The sequence below is a fragment of the Aptenodytes forsteri genome, unplaced genomic scaffold (genome assembly GCF_000699145.1).
Source record: "Aptenodytes forsteri isolate BGI_AS27 unplaced genomic scaffold, ASM69914v1 Scaffold255, whole genome shotgun sequence".
In the NCBI taxonomy this organism is placed as follows: domain Eukaryota; kingdom Metazoa; phylum Chordata; class Aves; order Sphenisciformes; family Spheniscidae; genus Aptenodytes; species Aptenodytes forsteri.
In genome coordinates this window covers 7,053,522-7,078,413 of record NW_008794888.1, presented here as the reverse complement: position 1 = coordinate 7,078,413, position 24,892 = coordinate 7,053,522, and the positions used below count along the sequence as shown (strand labels likewise).

The window sequence follows — 24,892 nt, the reverse complement described above, 5'->3', positions numbered from 1 at the left end:
GGGATGGTAGGGTGCGGCTCCACCAATCTATCTCCCTCTCACACTCCCGGATACTCCCCAACCTTTCCACCTCCTCCTTCAGCTCTGCCACCAGGCCGAGCAGATCATCCACCTGGTCACACCGCACACAGGTGGTGTAACTTTGAATTAAGATCAACAAGCATCCCCATCCAAAAAAAATTAATTATATAATATAGCTGAATTTGTGAGAGGTTAGTTAACCATCACATAATACTTGTAGAAAAAAAGATCTTGTGCATAAAAAATCCAGCATAAGAGATGCAGGATAAGCAAAGCTTTGGGAACGGTTGGGATAGCCGAATTATATACCCTTTTCAGCCTGATAAGCTCCTAATAAAAATAATTTTACAGATCACATGTTTTTAAGGGTAGTTCTTCACTTCACTTCACTGAGGTAACTGGGGTAGTGAGAGAGATTGTTTCAGTAAAATTTTTTGTCTTTAGAGGCAAGCAATACCAACAATGAAATGCACTTGCAAGCACATTTTAGGAATTGAGATATATGCTGTCTTTTCCACCCAGTCATGAATGCAGGCTTATTGCAGATAAGAGAATTTTCCCAGGTTAGAGTTTTTAAGATGAAATGAAAAAAGCATGGTATGGTTTCAAAGCATTGTTCCTTAGAAATGTTCAAGGATGTTCTTTATTGAATATAGTTCTAATAAAACAATAGCAGCTGCATTTTTTAAAACAAGAATACACTGAATTTGAAGTTTTACACCATTTTTAACAACATTTGGGAAAAAAGTTGGAATGCTTGCATTTGAGTAAAAATTTAAACAGTTGCTAATTAGTCCTTTTTTTCAAAGTGGAGATGAAACCCCCAATCTCTTTAACTCATCCTTCGGCCATCAGGAATGAATTGTAGGTCTGCTTTACTGGGGTTATTCCGATTTGTGCTTGCAGTTGTATTGCATAGATGAATGGTGCCAGCTTTTGAACTGCAGAAGTGTTTAAAACTGGTACAACTTTTTGTGATGAAATTGTATACTTACAAAGCGAAGGACCTCTTACAAATACAGCCTTCCTGTGAAATTTTTTTTTTGAGAGTTCTGTCTTTGGTTTTCACATTCTACAAAACTGTTAGCTTCAAATTTAAATCCCAGCTGAGTTACTCAAATGTTCTGAAGTTAGCAGGAAGTCTGTGATATTCCTAGCCCAATATTACAGAGTAAGGGTGTAAAGATGAACTGAAAAACTTCAGGCAGGATCAAAGCTTAGATGCTTGTCTTAACGTTCGTCTTTGAAATCCTGCAGTCATTCTTCATCCATGAGAGAATTTCCTCTTCTTGAGTGATAATTCTGAGTAGGGCCATTAATTTTGGCTTGCAGTTGCAGGCAATTAATCAAATAGGCAAGAAAAAAAGTTAAATTATTATTGTTTGCAAGCTTTACCTCTCTTGGGTGCAAACACAGTTGAAATGCTGATTCTCCTGTGTACTGACTCAGACTTTCATCTCTTCCTGTGTCTTGCTTGAGTTTTCTGTGGCGTATCTAGATGTACACTTTCCTGTTCGTCTTCCCAGGCTCTGGCCAACCTTAGTGCCTTGTGACCATCTTTTTCTGCTACCCTGAATGCACCAAAGGCTAAACTGGGCCCCATCCTTCACTGCACTGAACGGACTGTGGGTATGTTAGGGGCCAATGGAGTATTGTGGTGCACAGGAATATCCTGGGTTTGGAGAAATTATGCAGCATCTTCTGTAACATCTCCATCCACAACCTGCTTTTCTAATTCCCTGTATACATCCCCCCACTCTGCTGAGTTGCTCTGTGTGCTGCTGTCTCCCTCCTTTCCCTCCATAAGAGACTCAGCACTTGGAAGAAAACTTGACAATCAATTTAAGTAATTTTGAGTAATTTACTAGACTGAGAATCAGGAAGAGGGGTGGCAGTTCACAGCCTCAATTCAGAGTGCTGCATTCACCTCTTGGTGCTAAATGTCTCACCAAGGCTCTCTGTCCTTCCAGGTTTTCACGGGGAACAGCAACGCTGACAGTGTGGTTCACCACAAATTTCTGCACTCCATGAAAGCCCGCTTCTTGCGCTTCGTCCCTCTGAAGTGGAATGTCGGTGGGCGGATAGGACTGAGAGTTGAGGTCTTCGGCTGCTCCTATAGTAAGTGGCTACATCTTAACCCACATTTCCTCAAAGACCTTTTTGTGGATGCTGTCAGTGCTGTGGGATGGGTCCAGCATGAGTTTTATGAGTTAAAATGTAACATGAAATACATAGCCATCATTGTTTTCTCAGTAGTTGTCCTTGCCTTTCTGCTCGGGGATGTGCTGGCCCATCTAGCTCAGCTGGTGAAGCTTTCCCAGAGCTGAACCCCACCACAGAGTGATTTGGTGGTTCTTGCAAGTGCAAGGCTGTCAGATGCTGCAAAACCTCCCACCTTGCTGGAGGGCACGGAGCTACTTGAGATCTTCTGTAGGAAAGGTATCACTTTTTTCTTAAATAGTTCATTTTTGTTTTTAAGGCAACTTAACTAGTTGTTGAGGAAAGTGCTGCAGACTGTTCAGCTAGTATTTCTATTTGAGGGTGATGACTTTATAGCTCCAGAGAGCAGAGAACTCGTCTGCTGCTTTAACTGTTTTTGCATCGGTGTTTTCTTTGGCACTCTTCTTTGTAACATGTGGTGATGATCCACTAAGACATGGTCTGCAGCGCTTCGTCACATGGGCTTTGGAGCAGCCTATAAACATTTGTTGCCTTGGGGCATGTCGGCAACACAGTTACCTTGGTGTACCGCTGCAGATAGATGACCTATCAGCACGGAAGAGTGTGAAGGTAAAGAAAAAGGACCAGAAAAAGGACCAGTGTTGCTCCCACACACAAAATGAAAGTAAGTCCACAAATGAGGAAACACAAGTCCGGTATTTGTTTCTTAGGTGGCTGTAGGTTTATTTCTCAAATGGTCAAGTGTGACATGAGACACTGCTGGAGACAGGTGAGATTTTGCTGGGGAGAGTTCAGGGGATTAACAGCATTTTACCAGTAAATTCAATGTGATGTGGCACGAGTCATCACCATGTGAACACTACTGTACTTGTCCACCTCCCCATTTAGACTAGATCCTAATCTGCTCCTGCTGGGTACAGAAAAGGAGTTGTAAGATAAAAAGTGGAAAGCACCCTGTTTGGGAGACTTCTTAAATTCATCTGAGCAGAATCAAAGAGCAAAGTGTCTTAAACCTTTTGATGCATACAATCCCACTGAAGAGAGACACAGCTCCAGGACTCTTAGTGGCCTCATCACTACACTTGGGTCTTAGGACTGATTCACATGGTTTCACAGGAAGATCCTTGTTATGGTCCGTGTGTAAATCTATGTGTGGATTTAAAAGATCCATTCAGCTTTTTTAAAATGCTGCTTCTCCACCTACTTTGATGCTCAGACACTGTGGACTATCATTCATTTAAGTACACACCTGCAACAGCCTGGTCTGGATGGATAGTCACTAGGGCAAGAGACCTTTTCCAGCCCTACCAGTGGACATGGAAACTGGAACCTATAAGTCAAAACCAACTGCCCTTGATGACATCATTCCAAAGCAGCTATCTCATCTGTTTTCAAAGAGCTTGCTTCTGTTAACGATGACAAAACCTCTGCAGTGAAGAGTATAGTCCAAACAGGCGTGCAACAAATAGAACTCGAACTGAAGGTTGAAACTTTTGTAGCTGAATGTGTTTTGGTGCTACTCCATGTGAAATACTGTATGGGCACTACTTTCATGTCTGATTGTGGTTGTATTTCTATGATACAAAAAAGGCTTCAGAGTCAATTGCAGGCTGAGTTTCCTTGCGCTATCATCTAAGTCTTCATCTTTGTCCTGTACCCTGCAGTTACAGGAAATAAAAACGGTTGTGCAGAATTAAGGTATGGATTGAAGCAAGCCAGAAAAGAAAGAGAGGGATTCATAAAAATTTTACAGAGTGTTGAAATATTCATTCTGTTCATATAAATGTGCCATTCAAATTTCTCTCTGGCAAATTGCATATGCCAAGCAATACCTGTCTACAAGTTTTGCTTATGTAGTTTCACAGTCTTGGCTACTCCTAACCCAGGCACTCCAGTACTGTACAAAAGATGTTTGATCATTTATAAAATGTCATCTTTACTGTTATAATGTTATGCTGACAGAATATCTGCAGCAGATCCTGAGCTGGTGTACATAACTGCATTTTGTAATGTTTGACAGCATACAGACTCATCCACCATGTTCAATTCTGGCACAAGAAATATGTTAATAATTTGAAGAGTTTAAAAAAATGACCAAAAAAAAAAAATCACTAGAGACAGGCTGTTGGACAAGCCAGGAAGGAAACGGAGCTAGAAGAAGAACAAATGTCCCAAATGTGCACCATCTCTAAGAGATGACCCTTCATACAAGTGTCTGTGTGTATATGAAAGAAGGGATGTGAGGCTGGGAGTAGGAACAGCATTATAGTCACCTACCTGTACCAAAGGCTTCAGCTGATACAAATTCATCTGTAAGAGCCCAATTCCCAGTTATGCCCAATCCTCTTTAAGCTCTTGGAATGACTTAAAAGCTTCTATAGGTAAACAAACCCAGAGTATTTGATCTTAAGTCCACTGAAGTTGAAGAAAGGATTTCCACCAGCATTTAAGCTTTGGATCCAGTCCTGAAGTATAAGATAAAAAGAGAACATGGGCATGGGGAACACCTATGAACCAAATCCTGCACAAACGTACGTGCGTGACTGGGGTCATTTCTACCTCTTAGCCTACTTGTAGAAGCAGGTTGAAATTCAGATGATGCTGGACCGCTGGCTGTCCATTCCACCTTTCAGGCAAATGTTGCCCCAGAAGCACAGCACCTGATCTGAAAACAGAGTTGCTTTATATTTATATCCAGGGCAGGAAACCGCAGAAGTGAAGTTTTCAAAGCTGGAGATCCTTTTTGTGTGAGTGGCAGCATTCATTGGTTGGCTGAAATAAAAGTCTGGGGATGCTGACAGCTTAGGCCATCTGAATTTCATGTGCTGCTGCACATCTGTTAAAACCCCGGGACTACTGCCAAACATACAGCTGAGCACCTCGCTGTGATACACCAGGGCGTACAAAATAGCCTGTGGTTCCTTGGATGGTCTCTGCTCACGTCAGCTCCTTTTTAACCTTGCATATTTGAGCAGAAGATGACAGCTGTAGGAGAGGTTTGTGGCTTCGCTGCTGCTTAAGCATTTTTGTAATGGCAAAGTTAGATGAATGTGACACTCTTAAGCCAGCGCAAGGCTCTGATCTCTCATTTTTGGAGTATGACTGTCCTGTGCGGCATACTCTGCTGAAGAGGTCCCAGGAACACAACCGCGTGATAACTTTTGGCAAATGCAGCTTTCAGTGATGACTGTTTAGTAGGGGGCATGTGGAAGGCATCAGGTCTTGTAAGTCACCAAACACTCAGCCAGGACACAGTAACAAAAAATACTGTAGAATCATATTAGAGATTAACTGCTATGTGCAGTGGATGCCAAAGTGGCAAACTTAACATGTGGTTACACTGTGCTGCTGAATGGCACTGTTGTTTATTGCTCCTGCTAGAAGTAATTTATTACTATGAATTTATCCCAAAAACTTCTCTGTCAAACAAGAGAGCTTTCTTCTTTCTTTCTCTCCTCCCCCCCCCTGCCTTTTTCTTTTCACTGTCTAATTGGCTGCCACTTGACATTGTTTCCTTGGAACATAAACCCACATTTTTAACAGTAAAGCTGTTTCAGTCACGTGACTGTGCTTGACCTTACCCCATACAGATCGAAGTTCCTGTGCAACAAAGCACTGCAAGGCCATCAAATCAGCTGGAATTCACAGATGACACATGCTAATTGTTGTTCACTTTCTTACACAGAAAGTATGTATTTAAATGAAAATTAATTATATTTATGTTAAATTTCTGTAAAGATTCCATCTCACATCCTCAAAATAGGTACTGAAATAGGAAGGAGATTATCTTGATCTGAAAACATATGTTGATGTTTCCTGTACAGAAAAGGATTTATGATGAGTTAAATGGAAATTTCCATGCAGAGGTATGTGTAAGTTCTCACTGTCCCTTTGCAGCAGTGGCTCCAGAAGCAGTGTGATTGTAACAGATAACCAGAGCTGCAACAGAGGATGTGTTCAGACAAATGGCAAACCAATTGCTTTTGATGCTGGGTGCGGTAAGGGAGGAATGGGTATATCTTTTATACTTGGGAAAAGTCTTGTTAGCTTAGCGCAGGAAAAAAATCTGCTGACACAATTGCTTTTATAGGATAAGATTTATAGCTGCGTTGAAGATGCTGATCATATTCTATAACTGGTTAACAGCCAAAAATGCATCAGCAGAATCAGGTGTATGTGCAGTTAACAGGCTAGGAAACCACAGGAGAAACAGTGATACGATGTGAGGCAGGGTATCTTCTGCTTTGGAGAGCTGAGTTCTTCATTCGCAGTTCAGGACTCTGATTTCTCATCTTTTGCTGTCATTGCTTCAGGGAATATGATCTGATATTGTGCTTTTCGATTAAATGGTATTTTTACTGGATCTTTTTTTCTCTCTCTCTTTTTTTTTTTCTTTTTTCCCCACCTTCCCCCATCCTCTCCTTTGACTTCCTATGAGATAGAAAAGAATGAATTGCAGAGAACCACTTAATGTCTGATGGTCATTGACCAGTAGTGTTTGTAACCAACTGCATAAGAGAAATATCCAAATGATTGCTTACCAAGAGGCAGACATGGATTTGCGATAGGGATAAAGCTGCATAGCAGAACAGTCACCTCTGAAGTGCTCATTCATATTCCTCCCTTGGATTGCATGTCTGAGAGGGGTATGGAGAGGGAAGTCAGATTGCTTTAGACTCACTCAAGCCAGTAAGGCATGACTGGCCAGGAGACACATCCATTCAGACCAGGAACAGTCCTCCTCCCTCCTGCAGGGATTTAAAGCTTCTGTTCATTGATGCAAGTGCAAGACCAAAAGTTCCTGTCTCACATTGCAGCTGTTCCTGGAGGATATTTTTGTATTTTGGAATAACTTTTCCAAGTAAGTGTTTACTTTTTCCAAAATCACTAGGAGGACCGTCTTTGTAAGTATGAATGTATATCCTCTCTGCTGCCAGGAGCAGATTGCTGCACAAGTAAACTCCATGCTCTCACATTGCTCCCAGCCTGGCTCATCTCAGCATAGCTGGTCCCACAGGTTGAGTCCTGTAGTCGCATGCTCCCTTTAAAAAAAAAAAAAAAATGCTGAATTAACCTGGTAATCCACCTTCAACTAGCTGCCTGTGTTTCCACGCACCCCCAAGTGACTTTAATGTTTGGATCTGTGTTGGGAAAGGAAATTCAAATGGAATGACGTAACCAGCACCCCTGGGGCCAGAACCTCTACTGAATTTCAGAAGAGCTTGATGAATGATTTCTATTTTATGGCAACTTCTTCACCTGTGAGCAGGAGTACGTATGTACTTCTGCCCCCTGTACTCAGCACTGGTAAAGCTGCACCTCAAATGCTGTGTTCAGTTTTGGGCCCCTCACTACAAGAAGGACATTGAGGTGCTGGTGCGTGTCCAGAGAAGGGCAACGAGGCTGGTGAAGGGTCTAGAGCACAAGTCTTATGAGGAGGGGCTGAGGGAACTGGGGTTGTTTAGCCTGCAGAAAAGGAGGCTGAGGGGAGACCTCATCGCTCTCTACAACTACCTGAAAGGAGGTTGTAGCGAGGTGGGGGTCGGTCTCTTCTCCCAAGTAACAAGCGATAGGATGAGAGGAAACGGCCTCAAGGGGAGGTTTATATTGGATATTAGGAAAAATTTCATCACCGAAAGGGTTGCCAAGCATTGGAACAGGCTGCCCAGGGAAGTGGTTGAGTCACCAACCCTGGAGGTATTTAAAAGACGCGTAGATGTGGTGCTTAGGGACATGGTTTAGTGGTGGACTTGGCAGTGCTAGGTTTATGGTTGGACTTGATGATCTTAAAGGTCCTTTCCAACCTAAATGATTCTGTGATTCTGTATGTATTTACAGCAGAGACATCTGTTTGAATTTGTGGTCAGTGCAGAGTAACATGAAAGAAGCATCTTTTGCCTAATCTCACTTTTGATGAGTTTTGTAGCCTTGTTGATGAGGACAGTGTAGAAAAGTACCCAGACTGAGTAAAGTCTGTCTTCAGGGAGCGTAAGTAAACTAGGAGGCAGTACAGAATGAAACCACATGTTGTGGTTTAGTTTGTTATTCCTACAGGTTTTCTGAGACTTCTGACATTTCTGATCCTTGTTCTCTTGCTGCAAGTGGATTATGGACATACGTGGACTAAACAAACACTAAGCAAACAAGCAGGTTTTCTGGAGTGACTGTATTAGAATTGTGCTGTATCTTTCAATTTTTAACAGGAAGCCAACGATTTGTTGTCATACAAACTGCCACTAATGACTTTCGGCTGCCAGTGTTAGCATTTATTTGACATATTCCCATTTCGTCAGGGCTATTTATTGTCCAGTGTACTCACAACAAATAATTAGTGAAGCAGAACTTTTCAGAAACAGGCTTTCCTTTGTGTTATACTCTGTAAATGTCAGTGGTAGAGCTCTTCAAGAACTTGTGTGTTCAGGTGGCTCAGTGGAGAGTTAAGAACAAGGACTGAAGTATGAATTCAGACTGGTTGAAGGCTTGGATCTTAAGAAGGAGGAAAAAGGGCTGCTATTACGGCAACGTTGAATCAGTGCTCTCTTACAGTATCTTTGTTTTTGAGAGCTAAAAGGAAGATCAACCTTAACTGCAAAATGCACTGGAAATCAAAGACTAACTTCTTCATAAGCTATTTCCTAATTCCTACCTGTGTGTTGTGGTTTAACCCAGCAGGCAGCTAAACACCACACAGCCGTTCACTCACTCCCCACGCCCCCTCCAGTGGGTTGGGGGAGAGAATCGGGGAAAAAAAAGGTAAAATTCATGGGTTGAGATAAAGACAGTTTAATAGGACAGAAAAGGAAGGGAAAATAATAATAATAATAGAATATACAGAGCAAGTGATGCACGATGCAATTGCTCACCACCCACCGACTGATGCCCAGCCAGTCCCCGAGCAGCGGCCCCCCCGGCCAGCGTTCCCCAGTTTCTGTACTGAGCATGACATTACATGGTATGGAATGTCCCTTTGGCCAGTTTGGGTCAGCTGTCCTGGCTGTGCCCCCTCCCGGCTTCTTGTGCCCCTCCAGCCTTCTCAGTCGGTAGAGCATGGGAAGCTGAAAAGTCCTTTACTAGTGTAAGCACTACTCAGCAACAACTAAAACATCGCTGTGTTATCAACATTATTCTCATGCTAAATCCAAACCACAGCACTGTACCAGCTACTAGGAAGGAAATTAACTCTATCCCAGCCGAAACCAGGACACAGTGTTAAAATGAAACCATTTCTATGATACACTTGCAATTTACTCTAAACAAATTGAAGTATTTAATATAGCTAGGGGAAATTCATAAGAACTAAACTATGAATTTAATTCCCTTTATAGAAACTGGAAGTCAAGGTGTCAATAGAGAGAAATTGGCAATTCTGAAGGAGCTGTTTCTGAGCACCTAATTCAGAAGTATAAAACAGTAAAAGCAGATGGCGTGAATACTTTTGTATTCATGATACTTCCTAAACTAGCAACTGTTCCATGTATGGTGCTAAATGGCATGTTATAATTCTGATATCAGATAAGAAGTTGGTCTTAGTTTATTCTGGAGTGAATTTTTGCCAAGGTTGAATTTCTTTGTAGTTTTATTCTCATAAGAAATAATCAGTTACCTTCTGATTTGGAATGGAATCAGTTTTGGAGTGAAAGAATTTTGCATCAAATTTAAATTTTGAGCTCCCTGCAAGTTTGTAAGTGTGCCATCAAACTTCTGTACAAACTGTCATACTGATGTGCAGAAGTTATCGCTGGTAGTTTCCATGGTAACAAATCATTAACAGGTCTTTTATTTTCTGAGCTTATAGTAGTTTTTAATTGCAAACCTCTTTAAATCATGGTCCAGTTTAAAAAAGAAAAAAAGGGAAAAAAAAACCCAACCCCTCTTAAGTCTGTTTTTAAAGAGGAGCAAATGAAACTACCATTAATGCTCAAAAGGATAGAAGAACTCTCAAGGGAGCTTAGGTGACTTAAATTACCAGCTTTAATCACAATGCAGTTGCTGACCTGGAAGTCTTGATTGTTTTCATATGGACCTTTCAGTTATTTTTCAAAAGATAATGGAAAAGTGATAGCTTTGGATTATCCTTAAAACATGTGGTATGCAAACAAAAATAGTCTATGCTCTTTCTTCTTGGTTACTATGAAGGTATTCTTTGTCTTTGTGCATGTATCCAAGTAGTTACGTAGCTTAGTAAACCCTTGTTCAGATTCTTCATCATTCGTTCTTAATTTTTAATATTTTTCTTAACAACAGGAAATACCAATTGACAGATTTATTATTTACAAGTAGATATTTTATTCATAATTTGTGCCAAATTGCATTTGGATAGAAATTGGAATTGAATTTACATATGTCAGTCACATGTTTGAATACAATATATTAGTTAAAAGTATTTAAAGCTACCTGAAATGTTCTGGTTATATATATATTTTAAAATAAAGTTTATTAAAAACACATTTTGCTTAAAATACCACTTTATAAAGCAAAGAGAGTACAGCAGGCTGCTGCTGCCAAAGGAAATATTAATTGCAATTGAAGAATTGAAAGCTTGTTTCCCATCACAGTGATTGGGTTTTAGAGGCTGGCTGAAGCGGAAAATGTGTTTCTAATAGGATTTTCAAAGGTGTATAATCAGTTTAGATGCCCAGTTCCCATGAAATCCCTTCAAAAGCTTTTTGAATTGATATTTGACTATTCCTGCCAGCCTAGTCAATTTGCTTGCAGAAACATGGTTGATAAATGCCCATCGCAAACAAGCAGCCAACCCTCAGAGGCTAAGATGATGCTTATTTGGATGCAAAGGTGGATGCAGGCATGGGTGACACGCAGAAACAGCTCAACAGACGCTTGTGAAGCTACAAAAAGTGGAGTGAGAACTGAAGTGTTCAAAGTAATGAATAACATCCTGGGTGTGTTTGAGACAAACAGCAAATATGGCGAGGGATGTTCTGGAGATCTGAATACGATGGAAGACACCTGTTCTGTTCTAAAAAGTTGAGTGAGAAAGCAGTCTTGCATGAGAGAGAGGAGGACAAGTGCAGAGGAGTTCTGGTTTGATCCTAGTGTTCCCTTTCCCCAGGGAGAGGATTGGAAATGGGTGAAATGTGGTTGCCCAGATGCCATGTACGTCCTGTGGATGTACACTTCTGAGAATACCTGGCTCCAAGTCATATTTGAAAAAATACAGTCCCGCTCCTGATACTGCCCCTCGTCTTCATTTTGCCATCTTCTTTCTCCCAGAGTCAGATATTGCAGACTTCGATGGCAGAAGTTCACTCCTCTACAGGTTCAATCAGAAGCTTATGAGCACATTCAAAGATGTGGTTTCCTTGAAGTTCAAGAGCATGCAGGGGGATGGAGTCTTATTCCATGGAGAAGGACAGCGTGGAGACTACATTACCTTGGAACTGCAGAAAGGGAAGCTCTCCTTGCACATCAACCTGGGTAAGGGTAATTAGGATCATTGGTTCACATGTTACTGTAACAAGATTTGTCTTGGTTTGCTTTTATATATCTATTGTTTATATTAGGCAGTATCTAGAAACTCCAGCTGAGATCAACAAAACATGCTGTGTGCCTCAGACAGCTCACAGCTTAAATAGTGGTCAGAGAAGGTGGGAGGGGAAGCAAAAGAGAATAGATGTGACTGATGTCATGCAGGACATGACAGCTGAGCCAAGAAGAGACCTTGGCTCTTCTAACTAGTGCCGACCAAGGCTGAGCTGCTCAATGACTACTTCTGAAGTTTTGACCTTTGCTTGATGATGCTTTCAAGCAGTGATTTAAAAAAAAAAATTCTGTTTCTTTCCCTTCCTCCTTTTTTATTTTTATTGTTATTATTTTTAAGAATAGCATTCCCAGGAGCTTTGGTTTGGAGTGCAAAAGGTTTATTTTTGGTTTGTGTCTTATTTTTTCCGTTCTGTGATCAGAGCTGAGCTGAGAATACAGAATTTAAATTAAAACATTCTCGTCAAAACAATTGTGCACACTGGTATTGCTTTGCTTCTGGAGATTGTTTTGGTTGAAAACTGAGTATCTGGAAGGCCATCACTGTGTGATCATGTTGGATCAGAGGGACAGATGAAAGGCTATCTTAATTTCTTTCTGTAGAAGGATGCTTGCTTTTTCCTGGTGAATACACTAAAGCACTTTGATAATGGCAGGAGCTACTGTAGTAGGAGTGATCATACCACCTCTCCCAGCCTTACTGCAAAATATTCATTAGCTTCATCTGTGGGTGACCCATGGTACTGGCCTCAGCAGTCCCTGGTGACTCATGTTTCTCATACTGAGTGGTTTGAGTTGGGCAGAAGTTTCCTATGTCTGCATTGCTGTACTTCAGTCAGTGCAGGAGGTGCACTTACCCTGTTTGAGTATTGAACTTGGTCTGAAAGTCTCAGTGGCCCATCCAGATGGAAAGCTGAAACAAACCCCCTCCTTCTGTTAACCATGAGGGTGTGGGCAAGGAGGGGAGGGAATTAAGGTCCAAGTTTTTCACTGCCACTCTCAATCTTAATAACTTTGATGAATAAAGTAATCTGAGCCATTTACAGTTCATGTACGTAGTGCTTAGACTGCCAAGGCTGGTTTTAATAAAAATGGGAGATGTAGCATCTAGTAATGTATAGTATTAGCAGGGACAGATCTCAGGCTAGCAATTCCAGGACACTTTAAGAAGTTTGTCTAGAGCAACAGTTTGTCTAAAGCAGGCAACGGTGCAGTGTCTCAGTCCCCTGTTTATGACTTGGAGAATTAAAAGAAATCATAAACTAGTGGGAGCAAACTGGAGGTACTAAAACAGAATTCATAAATAATTCTTTCTGCATTTTTCCCCTCATGCTTAATTATGTTTGTTTTAAATGCCAGTAATGATTTTCCACAGCACTTGGATTTCATTTTTACATAAGCTCATTAATTGTTTAGTCTCCAACTAGTATCTTCTTTCTCTCTTTCTCTCTTTCTCTCTTTCTCTCTTTCTTTCTCTCTTTCTCTCTTTCATCAAAGAGCAGAAATGATAACGCAGCATTTTTCCGATTTGGTATTTGGATGTTACTTGGACCAAGTAGCTACATCCCAAGCCTCTGAATGTGGGATTGTTTGACTCCATTGATTTGTCCTCCTCTTACAAATGTTTCACACTAGGATAAGAATATGGTATAGTTAAATATATTATGTTACTTTTTCCAGAGGAGACGCTGTTGTGAATACATAGTCTGAGATAAGAGGTTTTTTTTCTTTCATCAGTAGTCCCAAATGTACAGATTTTAGCCATTTCAAGTCCTCTGTGTGCATTCGTATGTCATGGGCAAGGGTTTTGATGTCTGCTCTTGAATCTGCTTGCATCTTGCCTGACAGTTTTGGAGCATGTGTTCTCTCCATTCTGCTGGAATATATAAAAGGACACATACTCCCTTTCAATGAGAGGCTCTGAAGTGTGCAGACATGTAGCCAGCTGGAAAACAGAAGAGTGCTTGAAATCACCAGGGTTAGGGCCTAAATATTTTTATGACTCTTGATCTAAACTTTTGGAGATCTAGGCCGGGTTTAAGAATCTTTTTGAGCTGAACAAAACACTTGTGTTCCTGTTGCTTCACTGACTTGTGGCTTTTTTTCTCTGAAAATGGACAGGTGCAATTTTCTTTTTAAAATACAAAAAGCACATTGTTGAAACTGAAGTGTCAGGACTGGTCTGTTAATGTGAATAGACAGGAGACTGGTGCAACCTGAAGGGAGCTCTTAAAGCACCAGGGCCTTGAATACATAGCAGAACCAAGGGCGCAGGCAGAGCAGCAATCCCCTGCGTGCTGCAATGTGAGGGTGCAGAATAGGGAAAACCTCCTGGTTTATCACAAGAATTTCAGGGGAAAAAAATGTGTGTATGTGTGCATGTGCATATACACACATATATGAATAAGAGGCCCAAAGAATCTAAGGCAAGTTTTGACAAGGGTCTGTTTCTGATGGGCAGAGCTCCAGTTTGCATCTAGGAGCACTGCTCTGTGCTGCCCTTGCTTCAGTTAAGGGCCTGGAGCTAACTCTGGTGTCTTCTGCCTGTCTCTGCCCCTCCAGGGGACTCCAACCTGCACTTCAGTAACAGCCACACGTCCATCACCCTGGGCAGCCTCCTGGATGACCAGCACTGGCACTCAGTTCTCATAGAGCGCTTCAACAAGCAAGTGAACTTCACGGTGGACAAGCACACCCAGCATTTCCGAACGAAGGGGGATTCAGATCACTTGGATATTGATTATGAGGTGTGTGAAGACCTTTAGGTTATAACCTGGGAGATGAGGCTGAATTGGTATAAAATGAATGTGACGGAAAACAACCGCCCTATGAGCTGTTTCTTTCCAGCAAAGATCTTTTCTTTTTTTAATATTTCCTTCCCAGAGAGCTCCTTTCATAGTTAACAAACATAGACTACGTCAGTGCAACTCTATATACGACAGTTGCAGAAAGTGGCGAGTCTCTGGGCAAATATGCATTGGATTATGCTTACACTTCAAAGTACGGCAGACTTTGAGCTAAACTAAAAGGTATAGCCTGGGTTCTAGTCAAATATTCAGGGAGCAACGGCGCTTAGCTGTAGGGAAAGGTGCTGTGTCATCATCTCCAATATGATTTTAATGAGATCATTGCGCACCATCCCTGCATCTAATTGACATGACCATGGGGGTCATATCCCATGAGTTGAGCTCTGAGTTGTGCCTCTATCCAGCCACCACTTGCTCAGATTACAGCTCTCCACAGAGAGAAGAGCAGGTGAAGACCATCATCTTCCCACTAGGAATGGAAGACCCTGAGCACGACTGTCAAGACAACTAGCTCTGACCCAGGTCCCTTCACGTCTGGGGCTGTGATACAAAGCATCCTGGTCTAGGGAGCCAGAGCAGCTCAACCAAGGAAGGACTGAGCAGAGGAAGTATCCTGCCTGCCCATAAAACCTGAGGCTGGTGTGCTCCCTGTGATGAGGCCAAGGTGTAGCAGAGTGCAGTTTATATCGGTCCAGCAGTTCAGTGCTTATGGCTGATAGTCGGTAAAAAATACCTTAAAAAACTTTATATCATCATATCCATATGCAAGGCAGTTCCTCATCTGTTCCCCCCACCAATGCACACATGCGTGCAAATTACCCTTGTTCATTTTTATCCCCACGCGCTTGTCTACCGAGTCTTGCTAGCCCACAAGGCACAGGGTCATGCCTGCACAGTCAGAGCCATCACCCTGTCTGGATGCATTGAGCTGGCATGGTTCATTGCTTAGGAGACCACAAGTTTCCCCTCTGCACTTTGGATTCATTTCTCTGGAAAGGATCAATTCCCAGCACACCCAAGGGACAAAAGCAGATGGCTCAGCAGTGGCAGGTGCCTGCTCTCTGCTCCTCTCATGTTCCAGCTGAAATTCCCTTCTTTGCATTTCATAAAGCAGGGTGGAGAGAGCGGTACCTGTCTCCTGGCACGGCTGTACCATATCATGAGCACATTTAGTAAGGACAGCACATTTGAGCAGTGAGATTCTGGAACAGCTTCGGACTGAACTAGCAAGGGCCAAAGCTGAACTACTTTTAAGATGGGGTTGAGAAAAGCCAAGTGATTGAGTCATCAGCTTTCCTAATTTCAATGTAATAAAATTCCTTGTTTCCTGCTACAAGGTTGGTGTCAATTAGGGAAAACTCAGGCTCCAATGTAATTTGCAGAACGTTTTTCCAGATGTTCCGAAACAGGGAGCATGGTAGAGGAGATCTTCAGCTGGTGTAAATCAGCATCACCAGTGACCTCTGTGGCACTCAGCCCTGGCCCCTGGTGCTCAGTTTTTCACACAATATGTTTTCTTTCCATTTGCACTGAGACAATCTTTCAGTCGAACATTACAGCAATGCAGTCTACTGAAAGTTTATCTCAGCACACTTTAGGGATTAAAGGCCTTACTGAGGGTAATAAAACCATTAGTTTGGTAATTAAAATTATTACCAATCACAAAGAAAACTGTTTTCTTAATAATGCAGTGGTGTAATTGATATTGATTTTTCTTCTGGTTTTGAAACCCGGTACAGAGTCCCTAAGCAGGAGACTTAAAGAATAGAACATGAAAGAAGGAAAGTCTGGTGTTTTAAGGAGGAACTAATGATTCTCACTGGAAAAAAACATTGCTACCACATAAGCCCTCATGCCAATAACAAACCTGCAAGTGATGTAAAGTAGCAGTCTGTTCACTCTTTATTTCTCTGAAGTGATCAATTAATACAACTGAGGTGCAAGTTCATTAAGGACCTGTTTTCAAAGAAGTGCTTTCAAGGTTATCCATGGAGGTTTCATTTGCTTATGTATCCCAGCTTGTTGGGTGGAGTGGGGGGAAAAATAACTCCCAAATTTCCCTTTATTTTTGTAATGATGAGCGGAGGCGAGCTGTTAGGAGTCGTGACAGAGGAGTAAGCTGACCAGGTTCCAGCAGCTGTCAGTGTGTAAGCAGTGCCGCACAGCAGTGCATGCCTTTGCTGCAGTGGATGCAGCAGGATTGCAGCACAGCTCCTGATGCACTGGAAGCACTGTGAAGTGTGGTGGCTGCAGGATCCCCACCTGCATGATATCACTCATGATGCTGCTGGCTGTGATGGGAAAAATGAATAAAAACCCAGTGGTACCACCAGTAAAGCTTTGCCAAAAAGGCCAGTGGAGGTAATTAGAAATCAGCTGTGTCATCTGGAAAACGAAAATAGGATTATCAGAAGTTTTTTGGGTTGTGGTGTTTGGTGTGTTTGTTTTTTTTTTTGTCTGTCTTCCTTTCTTTCTTTCTTTTCTTAAGAATCTAAAGTAATTATGCTCCAAGGATTTTGGAAGCTTTATTTTCTTAGGCTCTTTGTCTTCCCAGGGCTTTCAGCCCTCCAGTTAAGCGATGAGTTGTAATCTGCGCAATACTAACATCTTCCAGTACTTAGACAACAGCACAGCAGAAGTTTTGTTTAAATGTGTGACCTGCAGAACTTCTCCATTACACTGCTCAGTCCCAAATACCATGTGCGAGTATTGTAAAGACCGAACCACAGCGAAATTTAGGGAAAATGATTGCAAGGTGCAAATGGGGTAGTCTGTGTGTGATACTACCCTCCACTGGCTGAAAACAGAACTGTTCAGATACATGCTTGGAAAGGCGTGAATCCAGCTCGCAGCCAAACCCAGTGCTCTGTGGGCAGGAAGAGTTTATTCCCCCATTGCTCATCGGTTCCTGGCCACCGTGGTCTGCTGCTGGGTGGCAGTAAATGGTCTCCAGGCCAGTTACCTTGTGCATTGGGTCTTCCTGGGTGGGGGGCTGGTGGTACTAGGTTGGTGAAGTGGTGTGTCAAGGCACTTAAAAGCTGTTTCCAAATTAGTGAGCTGTCTGCATCAGCAGCGTTTCTCCAACAGCTGTAATGCTATGTGGCCTGTAGTGCCCCTGTTGGGCAGCCGGGCACTGCTTCACGCCCCGAGATGATGCTGTTAATGTGACTTGATTCTTAGATAATATCCCAGCTGGCTGCATGGAGTGGGGCTCTGCCCTCTTGCTTTTGGGGTGATAACTAAATACTGTTCTTATTCTTTCCAACAGCTCAGTTTCGGAGGGATTCCCGTCCCGGGAAAACCAGGAACCTTTCAGAGGAAAAATTTCCACGGGTGCATTGAGAACCTTTATTACAATGGAGTCAATATAATTGACCTGGCAAAAAGGCGCAAACCTCAGATCTATACTGTGGTAAGAGACAATAATGTATGCTTTCCTTCTTTACTTCCATGCTGTTGGTGCTGCTGGCTGCACTGAATGAGTGGAGTTCAGATTTAGATAGCTATGGGCATAATTAGCTTGTTAAAATGATATTGCTGAGGCTAACACCAGCCGATGCTGACTGCTGTGGTGAGAGTTATTGAAAGACACGTGGAAATTAATACATTTCTCTGACTTTCCAGGTGTATTAGAATTTGTTTGGAGAAACTTTTAAATTCCTTTTCCAAGATTAAAATGTGTCTTTTTGACAGCATGATAGAAGTCATAGATGCTTTTTTTTTTCTGGTTAATTCAGATAAAATCTTATTTTCTGAACCATTCTTCATCACTGTTGTGGAGTACAGTAGTAGCAAAATTTTATTCTGCTATTTGGGTTGGTATTACAGAGAAGAATAAATGCTTCTTTTGTTATTGGAAATATTTTCCTCTGTGCTGCCCCTTATATTCATTGTATTGGCAGTTCTGAGAACCATTGACCTGGTACTAGTGTCTCTAAATGTGGGACAGTAGAGGTAAAGCAAAAAGAATTATGGTCTTATCCAGCCTGCTAACATAAAACATAAATGTAACTTCACACCTAATAATGTCCAAAATTACACATATATTTAAATATATCATAAACAAAATAAAAAACATTTTATTTCATACGAAGAGGGAACAGTACACTCCCATGCAGCCTTGACAAATTGTAAATAATTCAGGTCTTTGTTTAGCTTGTGCCTCACTCCTGCACCATGCTTTGAAATATGCCTTTTGGCTAATACCATGTCTTTGGAGAATGTGGAGGTGAAACTACTTCTGGCTCTCATGGCATCTTCTAGTTTGTAGTAATGTGTATAAACAGACTGAAGTTGCAACAAAGCAAGCCGGAAGACCACAAGAAGTCCTTCCTTCCCTCACTTTCCCTGCCTAAGGCGAGGCTGGATACACAGGGAAATGGAAAATGGAAAGGTGATGGGTGAGAAGTCCCGCATTGTGTTGCTGGCAGTCAAGACTGCCTCCAGGATGCTCCCCTAGCCTGGGACTGAGAGACTTTGCTTTAATAACCTCAAGTTTGATTGCTCTGACTCAGGACTCTAAGGCACAAATCTTATGAACTGTGTTAAATTGCTCTTCTCCTCAGCTTACTTTCTAAGGGGAGCAAAGAGCGCTGGTTTGCTTCTTAGGTCATTAAACAGCTGGTTGTTTTGCCAGCTGGGTAATGGGAAGGCCTTCCTAAAGGGGAAAAGAAAAACTTTGTAATGCACTTTTTCTCTGAAGGGTATTGGCTGGGTATAACATGGCCCCAAGCAATGAAACTCTGTTATGACAATACTTGATTCAGCCAATGCTAGATCGAAGGTCTAGGAATCCTGCTCCTTTTGTCAATTTAAGATAGCGGGGATGTGCACCCATCTTTCAATCTCCCTCCCAGAAGTGATGATTTTAATGCAATAGTTTTCAAAGGCTGGCTGCTGTACTGCATTTTGCAAGATTTATGAGCTGCCGTGTGCTGTGTCTGTGACACTTGTGTATGCAAAGTGCATGGAAAGGTTGCCACACTCACAGTGCCTCATAATCTTAGATGAACATCCTTCTATAGGAAACAGCCCCCGTAAATCTGTTGTTTTCCAACATCCTTTCCATCATAGCTATTTATCTCCCCTAGCAACTCTTGGGTACTTCCAGCTTTCACAGGCTGATCTCCCTCTCACATCCTCCCGCTCTTCCTCACTCCTTAGCAATTTACTTACTCAAAATAACTTGTTCTTGCTAAATGTAGTCTTTTGCCTGCCAGCCTTCCTCTGCACTAAATGCTTTTACTCAAAGTTCATTGAGGTTTTCAAGCAACAATCCATATCCCCAGGGAGCTGCAAGCTTCTCTGCTTCGCGTCTTTGTAGTTGCTAAGGTTGTCTGGAGTGGAAATGTGATGAAAGGAACAGCACAGAAGAATAAATTAAATATAGCAGGGACTTGGAATCACTTCTTCCAACAACGTGTTGTGTACTTGTGTTCCCTCCCCACAAGCTGGAGATCACCAGAGATGGGTCTGCGTTGTTAGTCCCCAAAATACCTTTGTCTCCTAACAAAAGATATTTGAGGACAAACTGGCCAGTTTGGGATTAGAAAGCCATCAATGCTCAGACAGTAGTTTTTGCCTCCAAAAGGGAGGCAGACTTCAACACTCAGTCTCTGCTTCATTCTCTGTGCCTTTGTGAATGTTGACACAGTCAGTGAGCCAAACTTGTGGGTTTTCATACCCATCAACTTTCTTTTTTTTACGGTTGACATCTTTCACACAAGCAGGAAAATGATACATTAGCTTTGGAGGTATAGATTTCTTCTTATGAAGTAGCTCCTCATCCATATAAATAATGGTCCCAAATCAGCTGCATTTAAAGTCAGAGGAAGAAACTACAGGTTGTCAATAACAGAGTACTGTACTATGTATTGTACTCTTGGGTGGTGGCTATGATTATCCTTCCATGTGTTCTTTTCTCTAACTCATTTGCAGTTGTCAGGCTTGTAATAAATCCCCTGGAGAAGACATCTCAAGATAACGAGGCAGCCTGTCTCTTTGAACTGGAACTTGCCTTCAGAATTCCATTTTTATATTGCCTGATACTTAACCTCTCTACATGGTGGTGCTATCTATTTGGACAGGCTATCTATCTATCTTCTCTCTGGGGTTTTGTCTGTCCCTGACGGCATGTTGGGGGTTTTTCTGTTGTGGGTTTTTTTTTCTCCCCTAGGTCATTGAGTGTGGAGAAATGATAAGGGATCTTTTCTTTGCTTTCCAAAGTGATTACTGGTTTTAATTGCAAGAGGTTATGAGAAGTCAAATTTCTGTAATTACCACTGTCATGGTTGTAGGGCTGGACCCTTGGGAAACCTCAGAAAATGCTTTAAAATAATAATCTAAAGATCTGCCCTATTTACTAGCTGTCTTCTCAGCACAAAAGAATTGCAGACTGCCCATTATGAGAAATTGTACAGCAGTTACTTGTGCTTCTTGGGCAAGTAGTTAGAGGCTAGTAGGAGCCAGATTTACAAGAAGCAGAAGGGGAATTGTCCTTCACAGAAGGATATTTGACCTGTTGAAATCTGGGATGGTTAAGTCCTCGTTGAAGGATTTTGGGCTTGTTAAGAGTGTATGTAGATGCAGGAGGAGATGGGACAAGTTCTAGGAAGATAAATCCATTGAGAATTGCTAAATATGTCTGGCTGAGGGAGTAGTTAAGAGAAAAATAACTATAGCATCCCCAAAATAGCTATAGTATCCTGGACACCAGTGGTTACCTACTGCTAGATTCAGGTTGCACCTTTAGAAACTGCTCTGTGACCTGTAGCCAGGGTCTTAAGTCTTTTCGTGTGTCAATGATTTGTGATGCCAAAATAAGAAGCTGTCTAGCTGAAGAAAAGAAATGAAGAGGTCATGAAAAGATGCTGTGCTTGATCTTCTCAATGTGCCACCCTATATACTCACTGAAATTGAGGAAAACCCTATCCCCCTTTCCCTTCCATTACTTTCGGCTAATAGGAATTGGAGTTGTATTTTTATTTAGCAGAGCAAACCCTGCACTGACTTGAGAGGAGTGCAGGATATTTGTAAGGCAGAAGTTGTCAGCCCTCAGATATGCTTAAATTTCTACGTCAGCCTGCCATGTTGAATCTGGGAGTGACAATTCAGCACAGCAAGAGATGTGGTGACATGTAAATGCATCACTGTAGTGCCTCAGGGAAATAACCAATTGCCAGCATCAAAGAGCAAGGAAAGATACCTAGTGACAGGAGAATGTAAACTAATAATTCATTCCCTTTATAGAGAATCCAAACATGCTATTTTATTAAGCTGATTTGAGATACCTTCATCTTGAGAATTTACTTGTCTACACATGTCTCGTTCTACCAAAGTGCTATTGCAAGTGTCGATATATCCGTGAATATTAGGCTGGTGATTTTTGAAGGCCCCTACTAGGGTTTGGAGAACCAGGAATTAGATATATCTTTCTTTTTTTTATATTTCATTAGTTTTTGAACTGCAATCAGACTATAGGAATCATAAATAAAAAATGTTGGAACTATTTAGTGACATTTTCACAACTTCCTATAGGACTAAGTTGAATTTATTAAAAAAAAAAATTATGCAATTATTTAATGAAAGCATGAGTCACACATGCACATTAAAAAGAGAACTCAATTTGCTGTTCTTTAGATAAGGCAGGTGAACTCAGATTCAAGAAATATTTGGTTCCTGTAAAAATAGCTTTTTATGGTTTCTTCTATCTTCCTGTCTGCTCTCTAGATCTTCAGATGAGTCTCCTTCACATCCTACCTGCAGTGTGGAATAGTAAGAAAGTCTATATAAATAACATTCATTTTAAGGTCCCGTTTACTTGTTGCTGAATGGTATACCAGGATTGTTTTGAAAGAAATTAAGTGTTAACCTCAATCAAGGTTTTGAAATAAAGTCTATTTAAATGACAGATTTCCCATTGATATCAGTTGGCTTTGTCTACAATTCTAAAGACTTTAGGTCTGCAAATACTTAATCCAGCATGTAGCTGCAATAATAAACTCTCCTTTTCTTGATATAAAAGTTTCTTTGTGTTAGGATTTTGATAGTTGTGGTGACCACAAGTGAAGCAAGTCTTTTGGGGAGAAAGACCGTATTTTTTTATACGTCTAGTTGACATACGCAGAAAAAAATGAGACTTGCTGAGCAAACAAGGCCTTTTTGAGAGTCATCAGCCTTCAGCAAATTACAGGTTAGAAACAATTGTTCAGACTTTAATTTATTACATTATCTGGGTAGTCAAATTGAGTGAATGGGGCAGTTAGTACCTGCTGAGTAGAGGAGGATGTTTCAAGGTGGGAGGTGATAAGGCTGTTAGACCCTGTAGGAGAGCAAGAGAGATGGCTAATTATTGTCATAGGAGTTAGCAGGCGATAAGGAAAATGGGGGAGAATGTAATTTGCTGTAAAGCCAAGGCTTAAATGTCTTTTTTTTAAGGTCTTATTCCAATTGCTAAGGCCCTGGGAACTGCTTGGTACCGGGCTGCCCTGCATAACAGAAAGGGACAAGCTGACCCCATCACAGTCAAGAGCCTGGACTGTGTGCAATTCAACCATTTAGGCTGGTGCTGTGCTATGATACACAGATGATTGGAATTTAAAAGAGGAAAATCTAATAAAGTAACATAAAGATGTGGCTCTTCTTCTCTTCTTTCTTCTTCTTCTTCTTCTTCTTCCTTCTTCCTTCTTCCTTCTTCCTTCTTCCTTCTTCATCATCATCATCATCATCATCTCCTTGCTGCTGTGTTTTGTTCCAGGTAATAAAACCTAATAAGCTGTAGATGAGTTTACCTTGAACTGGAACAAAAATTGGGCTTGGATTGTGCTAATTTGCCAGTTTGATCTAAGACATCTATATTATTCACTTCTGGCAAGGTGAATTTGAAAGGCTGGCTTCATTCCTGCTTGCTGTTCAAAGGAGGGAAAATATTAAATGGTCTATATTTTTTTGTGTTTCCTCCCATGCTCTTTTTTTCCTTTTTCTGTCTTTCTGAGGGAAATGATGTATGATTTTTCCAAATTAGCCCTATGTTTGCTCCCATCTTTTGTCAGCAACTCTTAGCTATTGTACCATATAATGAAACAATAATGTACAGTTACTATGAGCATAAAAACAGTAAAATCCTTTGTTCCACTTCTGGCCAGTGACATAGTCAGCTTAGGAGTCTGAGATAAAGAACATCCAGAAATGTCTAGACAAGCATCTCATCCCTGATTCTGCCATGGTCACAATGTTTCAGTTTTTAGAAAGCTTTCTTTTCTGTTAAATGCTACTTTTTCCACATAGGAACATTATCTTAATGTAAACAACTTAAGTCAACGTGATAAACAATTAGCATTTTATTGACATACGTGTTACCTAGAGTGAGTGAAGATAGGGCAGTTCTCTATCACAGGGGCGATTATCACAAGGATATGTTAGTTTCAATGAAACTTGGATCAGGTAAGCTTTCAGATTTCCATCATTAAATTTTGCTTAGAGAAAGAGAAACCCACCTCAGTATAGGAACTTCTCTTAAAGTATGAGCCCTTCTCTTGGGACGGACTAGTTGCTCACTCAATGGACTAGTCCTAACTCAAGTAACGCCATGCGTCTTGGTGCTCCCACATCCTGTCTGAAGACAGTTTGCACCAATATGTCAGTAGGCTGGAGTTGGTATCTCACTTAGATTTGCTTTTCATTCAGTGCTTAGCAATGTCTTGATTTAAGAAGCACTTGAAACCTATGGGGGTCTCCTGACATCTGTTCTGCTTGAGATAGTCAGTTTAAAAACAGGATTTGAAGGGACCTCCCCCATTCTTAAAATCCAGTTGCTCAGAGTTATAGAATCATAGAATCATTAAGGTTGGAAAAGACCTCTAAGATCATTGAGTCCAACCGTCAACCCAACACCACCATGTCCACTAAACCATGTCCCTAAGTGCCTCATCTACTCGTCTTTTAAATACCTCCAGGGATGGGGACTCCACCACTTCCCGGGGCAGCCTGTTCCAATGTTTCACCACTCTTTCAGTAAAGAAATTTTTCCTTACATCCAATCTAAACCTCCCCTGCTGCAACTTGAGGCCATTTCCTCTTGTCCTATCGCTTGCTACTTGGGAGAAGAGACCGACCCCCACCTCGCGACAACCTCCTTTCAGGTAGTTGTAGAGAGCGATGAGGTCTCCCCTCAGCCTCCTTTTCTGCAGGCTAAACAACCCCAGTTCCCTCAGCCGCTCCTCATAAGACTTGTTCTCCAGACCCCTCACCAGCCTCGTTGCCCTTCTCTGGACACGACAATCTTTCATCTTATCCTTTTAAAACCGCATCAGAGGTCACCTTTTTCCTCTGTTACTCTCTTTGCAAATTCATCTGCAACCTCAGTCTCTTCACAGCTAGAAGTAGTC

At 41.5% G+C, this 24,892-nt stretch overlaps 1 protein-coding gene across 1 annotated transcript in view; it reads left to right on the top strand.

Moving 5' to 3' along the window:
* CNTNAP5 (contactin associated protein like 5) overlaps positions 1-24,892 on the top strand; it is a 239,298-nt gene that overhangs the window by 64,397 nt on the left and 150,009 nt on the right. The window contains exons 4-7 of the mRNA XM_009275042.1: positions 1,992-2,139; positions 11,434-11,637; positions 14,263-14,447; positions 17,776-17,916. Of these exons, the coding sequence (XP_009273317.1) occupies positions 1,992-2,139; positions 11,434-11,637; positions 14,263-14,447; positions 17,776-17,916 (678 nt within the window). The remainder of the gene's footprint in view (positions 1-1,991; positions 2,140-11,433; positions 11,638-14,262; positions 14,448-17,775; positions 17,917-24,892) is intronic.